Source organism: Mauremys mutica, chromosome 5, assembly GCF_020497125.1.
Source record: "Mauremys mutica isolate MM-2020 ecotype Southern chromosome 5, ASM2049712v1, whole genome shotgun sequence".
Classification (NCBI taxonomy): domain Eukaryota; kingdom Metazoa; phylum Chordata; order Testudines; family Geoemydidae; genus Mauremys; species Mauremys mutica.
In genome coordinates, this window is record NC_059076.1 from 38,946,065 (window position 1) to 38,958,609 (window position 12,545).

Genomic DNA, 12,545 nt, shown 5'->3' on the forward strand with positions numbered 1-12,545 from the left:
CACTTCAGTAAACATCAAGGGCCTGATTCTGATCATGAACAGCTGCAATGAATTCTGCGGTCTTACATTAGGTATAAAATCAATGTAAGTGTCGCAGGGTGGGCTCCTCACCCTGGATTTCCCTTTGCAAGCAGTCCTCACACACACTTATGTAAATTCACCACAGTGTACTTCATTTATGTCTTATGCAGCTTCGTGTCTCATCACCTTAAGGCTTTTTTCAAGCTTCAACATACCCCGATGGCACAGGGTGGGGGAATAAGAGGTCTCACCTCTCTGAGATCCTGAGCTTCTTTGCCCTTCTTCCAGCCTCCCTCTCTCCCATTTAACAGCCCCAGCCGATGACCTGAATCCCTTTAACTGGTTAATCATCCAGTCCTAATAAATTATCTCCCAATTTGGCCCATGTGAGCCAGTCATAGGCTACTCCCATTCTGTCATTTACCTCCCCTCTCCCCCTTTAAAAAAATGTTTCCTCCCTGGGCCCTTTCTTTCCTCTAGGGGCTGCTGTCCCCTCCCATGTGCAAGATTTCTTTAACCTGGCTCTCTAAAATCTTTATAGACGCCCTCTCCATTTTCCATCTGTAAAAGGTACATTCTGATGGAGGGGCAGCCTCTTCCTCTGAGTGTCTGCCCATCTGTCGTCACACCATGGGCAACCTTTTGCATCAGACTTTTTGCCCACTTTTGAAGTCCCCCATCTACAATATTACCCACCTTACCCTGGATGTCAATAAGCTGTTGCCCTTGCTTCTGGATCTCTCCAGCCCTCAACCTTTTTGCCTTGCCTTTCGCCGTCTTCATCTAACTCATCTGCTTCTACTTCTTCCCCCTTTTCATACCCCTTTACCTTGGGGTTCTCCCCCAGGAATTTGGTTCTTAGCTTGTCTCTTGTCTAGTCTGTCCTGTTTCTTCCTTTGGTTTCTTGGCCTCTTTCTTGTCATCTCACCTGCTCCAGTCCTTCCCTCTCTAGCCATTTGCTTCTCTGGGCATCTCTCTTCTTCCTCAAAGGAAAAGGGCTCAAATGTTTTGCAGTTAACACAGGTTTGGGCCATGTCCTGACCATCTGCCCCTGCTTCCACCAAAATGTTCCCCAAATCTCCTCCAGAGACATCCTGGCTACTGGACAGACTTTCCCTTCCCCATGAATGCACGTTAGTTTCAGTCTTTCCCCCAGCTTCATCCAGTAGGGCTTCATCCCATCTCTCCTAACCAACGAGCACCCTGTGTCAGAATCTACAAGGCCTTGCCCCTCATTGCTCCCCTGTGCCAACTCTCATGGAGCCGGTACGCGATTGTTTTGACTGCTTCCCAAAGGTTCCATCCACCCACAGAACTCAGCAAGATTACAGTCCATGTAGGGGCAGTCCCTCTTCAGATGTCTGGAGCCCCAACACTGGTAACAAACAATTTGACAGTTTGTGGGCAGGGTTTCCTTCCTCTCCCCCCCCCCACCCTTATAGTTGGTTGTTCCCCACTTTTCCTTTCTGGGTCATGCCCTTTACATGGACAGTTTGTTTTACTAGGGACTACAGCCTCCATGAACTCCACAGTGAGTTTAATGGCAGCTTCTAAAGTAGCAGGTTGGTGCCCCTGCATCAAACCCTGGTGACCTCAGGGAGACTCTGCAACAGCTGTTCCAAAATAATGGTCTTTGGTCACCTGGCCTAGTGGTCCAGTCTAATCACTTTTGTGCAGTGCAGCTTGCTGCTTGAAACCTTTGTCTGTTTCATCCTGCCAACAGACTCATATGATCTAAAATGGCTGCCTTTATGGTATCCTAATCTGCAGCTTGTTCAGCACCATGTAGGCAGCTTGAGCTTCTCCTGAGAGATAGGGAACTAATCGGAAGCCCCCTACAGTCTTTTCCCAGCCTGCTCCCAAAGCCACCTTCTCAAACATAAACAAAAAGCCATTGGGATCATTCACTGGGCCCATTTTGCCCAAGCCTGTGTCCATCACTTAGATATCACTTCCTATTGAGGGACTCAACAGCTTCTCTAGGAGCTGTTGCTGCACCTGCAATTGGCCTGCAATAAATTGCTGTAGGCTTTGTTGTTCTGTTGGCCAGGAAAACAAGGATTATCTCTCAGTGCACTGGGTCATCTGAAACGCCTGAAGGGGTTTCTTTAACTCCATTTGTTGCTCAACTACCCAGCACAGGAATGTCTCCATATTGCCCAATCCGCCACTCCTTCTCATCATCTTCTCTCTCCAGTTCTTTGCCTACTCCAGAGTGGGAAATCCCAGATAAACCCCCAAATGTCACAGGGGCACTCTTGGCAAGCAGCCCTCATATGCTGCCAAGTTAATGGGTGAAATCCAGCCCCCTTTGAAATCAATGGTAGTTTTGTCATTGTCTTCCGTGGAGCTAGGATTTTACCCCATGTATTTAGATAGGCTTTTCCTTAGTGGAGTAAGTTATTAGGGAGCATGGGTGGTGTATTCTGGTTTGCTGGTTTTCTGTGTGGAGAGGGGAGTTCTTTCAGTATTGCCAATGTTGTCAATTTAGATGAATTATGGTGTTTTTAAAAAGCTATTAATGCAAGTGGGCCTAGAGATATGTGATAGAGAAGCTACATGTGTTTACGGGGGGTGGGGAATAAAGAACTTGAATGTTCTTTCTTTCAGTTGTTTCAAATGTTATCTGGGAACCAGTTTCCCAGACCAGCTCTTCACAACAACCAACACAGGCCACTACATCACCATCATCAATAACAGAAGCAAGTGACAAAACTAGTAGTGATAAGCGATAACTTTTGCTGACCAACTGCTGAACCCATTGGAGGCTGCATTTCTAAACAATAGTGTGGAACTGTAGAGAGCACAAAGAATGTAGTTATGGTGGTAAAATTAGGGAAACTGCCCTGTGCTCTCTTAGCTATTAAGTTTACTTCTCAGATACTTCATTCCACAGTAAACCTCTCCATAATGAAGTCCTACTCCAGTGGCTCAGACACTAAAATGTTTTATTTTTATGGGAGAGATGGCTTTGAACCAATGCACTGGATTTGAACAATCTTGTAATTTGAGGAGGTGGGATGATAAGGTCTTTGGTTTGTCTGTTTTTTAAAAGAAAGTGGATAATCAAGACATGACCATATAAAGTGATCAGAGTGGTCCCAGAATAGCATTCCCATATGTAAACAATAAAGCCCAGATTTTACACAGTTCTAGTACTGGCTCAGAACAGATCAGCGTGGCATTTATTAAGGAGCTTTGAGAGGAAAATGGAGGCAGGGTGCTGCAGAGCTGACCCTGTTACAAACAAGCAGGAATAGAAACCAGCTGCCTCTCCCTCAGCTGTGTTGACTGAAAAGGGAGTTAAATTCAGTACAAACTTTTGTCCTTAAAGTAAATAGATGTGACTCTGAGCAGATCTATTGAGTAAGAAGGTGCCATTTTCACCATTACTTTTCAAAGCTAGAATAATACTTTGGCCCTGTTTCAGCAAAACACTGAAGGATGCACTTTTTACATAGGCTTAGATGCTTTACCAAATAGGAAAGGACTTTACCATATCACTTGCTTAAGTGCTTCACTGAATTGGGGCCTTTAAAATATTCCTTTTTAAAGTTATCATAGAACTTAAACATGGAAATATTTATTTGGTCGTGTAGTCCAGCACCCTAATAGTGCGTGATGGCTTCCCAGCATATTCTCCAAAATGTTGTCGAGTCTAGTTTTAAATGGTATAAGTCACCAAGGCTTCTTTTTCTTACATAAATCTGTGTTCTATAATTTAATGGATTTAACTGCTTCAAAGAATAATTTAGGCTAGGGAAGAGTAACAATTTTAACAATATTAACAATAGTGACAATATTATTCCCTGTCCCCACCCTTTGGGCCTGAAAATTAGTCCTCTCTTTTACTTGTCAGTTACAGCTTCAGATTCTGTATGCATCAAAATTCAGGCTTTGCCTTTTTTTGAACAGTCCAATGCGTTCGGTCTTCCTTCTCCACTATATTTTGACCAGCCATTCAGGTGCTGTTATTGCAGAAAGCATGGGTGAACAACAGGCTAAAACATCCCCAGTGCAGAAGCTGTTGAAGTGTGGGAGAAAGTGTCAAAAGCCCTAAGCAAAAATCACTAATGTGGCTCTTTTCGGTTTGATAGAGGTTCCTGACTCAAGGGTATCAGTGCAGCACAGCCATCTGGAACTAAAACATACCGACAGGTAGGGCTCCTGGTATGTGAGGAAATGCTGATGAGGAAAAGTATTCCTGTCTGTGCAGCTTAGTTCCAGGTGGTGGCCAGTATTGATATCCTGGAGTAGGCTAGGCTTGGAAACCTCTTTAATATTTTGAAGCAATAAGGAAGAAAGAAAGTGGGGGAAGTCTGGTGAGTGGTATAGTCCATAAGCAAAACATACATTAATACATAGAGATGGCCTTGAGCTGGAAAAGGCCCAAAGATATAGGGCCTCAAAATTTGTAGGTATTTGAATTGAAATGGGTGCTGACATTTTAATTCAGGACTATTTCAACTGATATGATTTTCCCTGTCCACCCAACACACCCTCATCCTGTCTGCAACTTAATGGGTGGTGCTTATTATGTGATGATCTTACTTATAAAGCCCTGCCACTTGGAGCCCTGCCATTTTTTACACACAGATCATTTTGGTTTCGATGTTCTCTGCACTTCACAATCATTTTTGGCCTATTTGATGTGATTCTAATATCTAGTCTAAAACTAGTTAGCTAGCAGCCTGCAGGGAGGGAAATTAAGTGCACTATGTGGAAAAACTGAAATGCATGTGGATTGTATATAAGATAAGTGGTAATTCACCCTGAGATCAAGGGAGCATATATGTAAAATTTCAGTTCATTAAAAGAAAATGAAAGGCTATTGGACACAAGTAGTAGGAAAACCTGATGCTCAGAAAGCAGATTTACAGAACAGCTCTAGTTTTCCCCCTTGCTTTCCTGCTGATTATTCCTTTGACAAATATGTGTTGAGAACAGTGGTTAACATACTGTCATTTATCCTACCAAAATATCAGCAGGGAAAACTGAATCACTGCCAGGGAGTTCTGTGACGGCAACATCAGACTCCACTTGGATGACGGCTGGTAAGGCATCCCTTTAAAATCTTATTTATAATCAACTGTTGACAACAGACCCATTAAACGATGATGTGACTCTGTTTTACAGCAGCAACCTGCTTTCTCTGCTGTGATGCTTTGCTGTGAATTCAGCCTCCTCCTGTTAAGCATGCAGAAATCTTTTCTGCAGCTGGCGGAATAGGCACATGATGAATTACTGCAGTGATGTGTCAGTGGGAAGGGCAGATCTGGATCACTGAGTGCCCAAGAGGAACCAGCAGGGGATTCTATTACAGAACATTGGCATTGTAATAAGCAGAGAACTCAGATTTACACTGTCTCCTTCTACTTCCTACATCAAATTAAGTCTCTTATAGATCTGAGTTATGGGTTTTATCAAAACCCAAATCTTTAGCAGGCTCAGTGCAGCTCTTCCATTTATAAGCACTGGCTATATCTGAATGAGTCAGCCTCTTTAGAGGATTGGCACAAGATCTCCATCTGTGTAGGGAGATCCAAATACTGTGTATTAGACGCAAGGCTTAGATACTGCTTCAGGCCCCAGATCGGCTGTTGAGATTTAACTGTAAAGGAAATTACAGATTGAATTAAGAGAATCTCCTCCTTAGGTTGCCTCTTTAGGCTCACGTGGGGTCCAGTGCAGAGGGCCTGTGAACAACTCTGTGCCCACTTCAGCCCTCAGTATAAGCTTAAGGGCCTGATCCAAAGCCCACTGGAGTTAATGGGATTCTTTCTAAATAACTGCACTGGGCTTTACGTCAGGTTCTAAGCAAGGCATAAGTACCCCTTCTGACTAGGGATGTAAATATTGTTTAAATAGCTAGCTGTTCAAACGATAAAAAATATATCATTTCACTGGCTAACCCATTAAAGGGCTGGAGCCGCTCCAGCCAGCACGCCGGGGTTTAACAGTTAGGGTGGGTTAATGGTAACCCTAATACTTACCGGATAACAGTTTAACCATTTGATATTTTACATCCCTACTTCTGACCTGAGCAGCTAGCCAAAAACTCCGGGTCTAATAGGTCGTTCCAGTTCAGAGTTAAAATTAGTGGCACTGAGACCTGATCTACATTAGGAACTTACATTGGCATAGCTACATCTCTCAGGGGTGGGAAAAATTCTTGCCCCTGAAAAATGTAGCTAGATGACCTAACCCCCGGTGTAGACAGTGCTAGGTCAACAGAAGAATTCTTCTGTTGTCCTAGCTACCACCTCTCGGGGAGATGGATTACCTATGCCAATGTGAATACCCCTCCCATCGGCGTAAGTACTGTCCATGCTGAAGTGCTACAGTGGTGCAGCTGCAGTGTTTTAAATGTAGACATACCCTCAGGTATTCCTTTGATGCAGTTTTATTTACAAAGAATGTACCAAGTCCTGTGTCTCTCTGAATGCAGTAGGAATCAAAGTAACAAGAAATAGTTTCTATTGCTCACAGGCCCAAGCTTCTTTTCCAGCAGCACTCCTGACCCAAATAACCTCTCCCCAGGTTTCTTCCAGGGTCCCATGCTGTGCTTTCAACTGCACCTACAGTGACTTGTGTGGTCTGCCCCTGAGTGTGTGTGTATGTGTGTGTGTGTGTCTCTCTCTCTCCTCTGTGTTTCTGCGTGTTCTGCCTTTCCCCTTCACCCTGACCCAACACACGCACACACTTACCCAGACAATGCTCAGCAAAACACCTCTGCCCAAAACTCTTGGGCAGGATGAGAACCACTTTTGTCTTGGGGTGGGGGGCTTGTGATTAATTTATCCTGACAGTATTGGTAATTGAAGAGTGTATTCATGCCCAGTCTCAAGGAGCTTTTAACTCTGTTTCACCCAGCTCATAACAGTACCTTGGCCATCCCTCTATACAGGAGTGAATTTCGCCCATGCTGAATAAATTGTATCAACAACAATAAATGAAGATTATGTTCTCTCACTGTTCCTCCACTGTGGAATATACATGTTTCCCAGAACAATCTGTTTTCACAGCAACTAAATATGAGTAGAGTCCTTAGACCTGGGTTGCTGCCAGTAGTGAGGTGACTCTTGGAACATGTGATCCCTGTGGGATTACAGCTGTGTGTGGGCCCTGGAGCCACCCTTAGCTAAATGGGCAAGTGGATTCCATGTCACTGTAACCCCAGCAGCACATGAGCCACTCGGTACAACTGGCTGGTGTGGAGGTTTCATCTTTGAATCATTAGGTACTGGCCATGGCTGAAGGTAGATGACAGACTAGATGGACAGTGGGTTTGTTATGGTCTGATGAGTCCAATGTTTCTGTCTGGTTTACCTCTACTGTCTGTTGAGGAATCACAAACTACCTATTTGGGTTTCTTTTAATGCCTACTGGTCCAAATTTTGCTATCATTTACACCCTGTACAAATCCACTGAAGATGATGGTTTTGCTTGCATGTAAATTAAGAGGAAAATTTGGCCCACAAACTTTGGTGTTAAAGTTTAATGAAAAAAATTATACAAGAGTCCAAGATCAATCCAGGCTGCTGTCAGCACAGTTCAAAATCAGCTCTCTTAGAGGCGAGCAGGCACTATTACCTAGCCTTATATACTTCCAGCAGAAAATGGTTCTAACTCGGACTAGATTCTCCAAGAATAGAGTAAGAAAGAGCCCTAGCCTCCATTGGCTAATAGAAATATAACAACTGATGTGAGCTCCAGCTTAACACAGATGCATATGTTTCAGATCTCAGTAATCCTTCAGCAGCTGTTCAAAGCGGATGGATCACCACATACATGGATGCTATGAACTGATCTGTTAAAAGTTGTTTAGCTGTAGCTTTGGAGATCACTGCTGCTTGCTTTCCATAGTACCTACTGCAGAGTAAGATGTAAGAGCCACCACTTGCTTTCTTTCCTTGGAGAGGGGAAAGTCCTATCCTTTGAGCAGCTGATAAAATTTTATTAAATATGATGGCAAACTGATAATGAAAACTGGAAAGTGACACTGGATTTTCAAATTGCAACAAAATATGGATGAAATCTTGAACTTTGGCTAGAGATGGAGGAGTGGTAGTATTTTCCAGGAAGAGTAGCTAACACCTTTGAGATCTCCCATAAACGGCTTATTCTCTGGTTGGAGCCCTATAAAGTATATCTGTTGAGAGAGATGCACTTGCTGAGCATGAAACTAAGTTATGGGCCGATTGTAGCTCTTTGATATGATTAGATTAAACACGATGAACTTCATTCACCACTGCATTATTCCTGTCTTATTCCAGTGTGACTCTGCTATACACAGGTATAAAACTGGAATGTAAACACAGTACTTCATCTTGTCCAATGTTTCTATACAATGAAATATTTACTTGGTCACTAAAGAAAATGTATAATCATCAGCCTTTTAGCAAGGATGTTTTTGGTCATTTTTAAAGGACCTTATCCAAGGTCCATTGAAATCCCTGGGAGTCTTCATTAATTTCAGTGGGTTTGGGACAAGAGCCACAAGGCACATACATTGTTGGAAATTATTCTGATATACTGGTTTGCTTGACAGCCTTTGGCAAATATGTCATGCCCCATATGTAATCTTCAACTTTGATATAATGCAATACAAATAAATCACCATTTTTAAATTAAGGGTATTTGGGTTTTTTTTTAAATAACACAGGTAAATTCTACAGGTTAAAATGAAATTGAAACAATGGATTGATAGATGTTGGAGTGTATTAAATTATTTATACAATTATGTTCTATAGTAAAGTTTGCGAGGAAAGTTTTTTATTCTTTTTTTGGTTTTTGTAAACACAGAAAACTCTGCTTTGCTACTCTGCTATGAAGCCCCATCAGCCTGGGGACTACTTTTCCCAGGATTCCAGCTGTCTGGCTGAGAGAGAAAGGAGTCTTGCCCTTTCCACATTTAAGACTCCTTTATTGGGCCCTAAGTAAAATTAGTAGCCACCTTGGAATTGCTTTTCCAATCACACCTTTGTCCCTTGCTTCTGTTTGCAGAAGAATCACCTCAATGAGATATGGCTCTGGGGATTCATTTAGTCTCGAAGAGGCAATACACCCCCACTACAGCCACAGACCCATGAGTGGCAACGCCACCAGTGAACAAGTACCAGTAAAACCTTCATATGACCCCATCTCATCATACACTGTGTATAGGTTTTAGAGCTTTTTTAGAAATGTTACTGGTTATTTTTGTAGTTCTCCTCCTGTAAAGTTACCATGAATCCAATTGTTCAGAGATCAAGGACCCCACAGAAACCGTTAAATAGCTTTAACAATCATGTGAATTTACAGTTCATTATCTAGTGCCCCTCTAGAGCTAAAACAAATGCTGTGTATCTCATTGAGAAGCTGGGGGGTCTCCATTTCCAGTGATATAAGGCTTCAGGCCCCCATTCTCCAATAGGGGCCAGACTCTCTGGTTGGACTACATCTCCCATAATGTACTGTTGCAGTTCAAGCGTATGGGAGACTGCAGTGCATCATGGGCAATGTAGGCCAGCCCAGGAGAATGGGCAGTTCAGGTGGACAAACATAATATCAAATTGATCCAAAATAAAATATTAAGATTTGGTCTCACCAACCAAAATAGTTTGATTTAGCTTTACTCAACTTGAAACAAAATATTTGTTGTTTTGATTTTTCCCAAAAGGAAATGGAACAAATTTCTGCAAACTTGAAATTTTCCCATTGAAAGTATTTTTGCAGAAACTACATTTTCTTCACAGCTTCCAGCTAGCTCTCCCAGAAAGCTTAGGCCGTGGGAGGCACATCTGAGAGAGCTGGAAAGCAGCTGAAATGAGTGGGGGAGCCTATATAAGAACTTCAAGGAATATCAGAGACCAATAATACTGTAATGTAGTGATTAAAGTAGATTGAAACAGCCAACCCAGGAGTATGAGGGCTCTGATAGTTCTGCTTACCCAAGCCAGGAAGGGGAGCTCCCCATGGCCTTTAGCAAAAGGGAGCAAGCTCCACTCTTGCCCCCTTCTCGCACACATTCACCTTACTTTAACCCTTCCTCATAATATACACACTAATAGACAAATGGTACATTCTGAGATGCCTCCAGCTGAGCAAATTAGCACATCCTGCTAATCATTCTTCTGTTTTTAAGCGGATGAAGGATATTTATGGGGTGGATTAGAATCCAGTTGAATATGAGCAATACCAGATAGCGTGCCATTTTATTTTTTTATTTAAACAACCAAAGGATGCATGAGATGGTTCCTGAAGGACTCATGGACTCCGTAGGTTAAGGCAATATGAGGGTAGATCCACCAAGCAGGGTGTTAGGATTAAGTGATCCCTACTATAGGCTGATTTAAGATATAGTCAAATGAATTGACCCCCTACAACTATGTGTATCTTCATTGTACAGATCAGACCAAATCCCACTCACTTAAATCACAGGAGTAATCTCCCTAAAACCAACAGGACAACTCATGTGAGTGAGGCCACAAGGGTTTGATCCTTCATGTACACAAGCAAACTACTATACAGAAACTCTTATCAGAGTCTTTATCTTAATGCTACTGCAGTGGCTGCAACTTCTGAGCAACAAGATGCATGTGACAATCAATTGAGGAGGTTGGGATATGTCAAATGTAGCAAAGTTTTGTTTTACATAATTATAGATCTAGACAGAAAAGTATGGTCAGTCCAATGAGGAATTTATAAGACTCTCTGTTCTACTCTGATTTATATGGCAATAATCCCCTCTGAGAAATCTGCCAGGTTTGTATTTTAAGCATTTGTTTTGCTTGTGTATCAGTTTCATGTGGCTGCCCTCCAAAATTGAAGAAGTAAACTACAGGCTATTGAGGCTATTTAGGTAGAGGACCTTTGAGAATACAATGGAAGGAGGTTAGTTATTGGTCTCTTTCACCATCTGTCAATCTTCTAACCATCTCTGAATTGATTGAGTCAGGTATTTTCAAACCAAACTGTGGTCAGTTGTGCCAAAAAAATTGTTTTACTCACCACCCAACAAGGATTGAGTGCAGCCAATGTTGTACACTTCATTTTTCAATGATGAATCTGGACGTCTTCCCAGATTATTTATACAGAGCATCTGCCCCTCTAATTTACAGCCCCAAAGGAAGAGGTTGACTAGGAACAGACAGAACTACAGTATCTTTTACTCCTGCCTTTCTTCCCATCTCTCTTTCTGTAAAACAGCTGTGCATGACCCCTCCAAACACCTGTCTGTTGGCTGGATATTTAGAGACTACAAACTGAAAACATCTACTGCGTTGGCCACCTTGAACATGTGGGTTTATATACCACTGCTGAGCCACCTCCAGAACAAACAGGCCAGTTGTTTGACTGGAGATGGAAGGAAAAGAGAGAGGGTAGGGATCCCAGATCCCAATTCTTTTTTTTTCCCCCTTCTCTTCACTATTCTCTATTTTCTCTTTTCTATTTTGGTAGAATGCAGATCACATCTGGAAAAGATACTTCATAATAATGGTCATGAGTTAGGTGATTTTTGTAATCCCTGGCTAAGGTGGGCTGCTAAAGTGGGTAGTATCCCTTTAAATAGTTTCAGAGTCCTCTAATGCCCTTCACTGAAGGGGCGGCTCCAGGCCCCAGCACGCCAAGCGCGTGTTGGGGCGGCACGCCGCGGGGGGCGCTTTCCCGGTCGCTGGGAGGGCGGCAGGCAGCTCCGGTGGACCTCCCGCAGGTGTGCCTGCGGAGGGTCCGCTGGTGCCGCGGCTTTGGTGGAGCATCCGCAGGCACGCCTGCAGGACGTCCACTGGAACCGCGGGACCAGAGGACCCTCCGCAGGCACGTCTGCTGGAGGTCCACCAGAGCCGCGGGACCGGCGACTGGCAGAGTGCCCCCCGCGGCATGCCGCTGTGCTTGGGGCGGCGAAATGGCTAGAGCCGCCCCTGCTTCACTGTCTGTCTCTAAAGTGACCAGAGATCTGTCAGAACAGCAGTATGCATTATTCATAGATTCCAAAGCCAGAAGGGACCGTTGTGATTATCTAGTCTGACCTCCAACATAGCACAGATCAAAGAACTTCCTCCACAATAATTCCAAGAGTGTGTCTCTTAGAAAAACATCTCGATTTAAAAATTGCCAGTGATGGAGAATCCACCACGACCCTTGATAAGTTGTTCCAATGGTTAATTAAGCTTTTTTTTTTTTTAAATACATCTTCCGGGCTGAATTTGTCTACTTTCAACTTCCAGCCATTAGATCATGTTATATCTTTCTCTGGTAGACTGAAGAGCCCATTGTTAAATATTTGTTTCCCAGGTAAATACTTACCAGACTGTAATCAAGTCACCCCTTAACCATCTCTGTGTTAAGCTAAATAGATAGAGCCTGGTGTCCAGGCAGCATGCAGCAGAGATCTTTGTGATGGATCTCAAGGTTTCAACCCTTCTGCTGAACCCTGTGGGTGTCAATATGAGGCCACATGATGGGATTTCTCTTTTTTTCCATTCTATGCATCCGAAGAAGTGAGCTGCTGTAGCTCACGAAAGCTCATGCTGAAATAAAGT

The 12,545-nt window shown here is 43.2% G+C and overlaps 1 protein-coding gene across 15 annotated transcripts in view; it reads left to right on the plus strand.

The window, feature by feature from the left end:
• The window catches only part of EMCN (endomucin), a 187,676-nt gene that overhangs the window by 133,859 nt on the left and 41,272 nt on the right, over positions 1-12,545 (plus strand). For all 15 annotated transcript variants that reach the window (XM_045019565.1, XM_045019563.1, XM_045019570.1 and 12 more), the window contains one exon: positions 5,007-5,075. In XM_045019565.1, the coding sequence (XP_044875500.1) occupies positions 5,007-5,075 (69 nt within the window). The remainder of the gene's footprint in view (positions 1-5,006; positions 5,076-12,545) is intronic.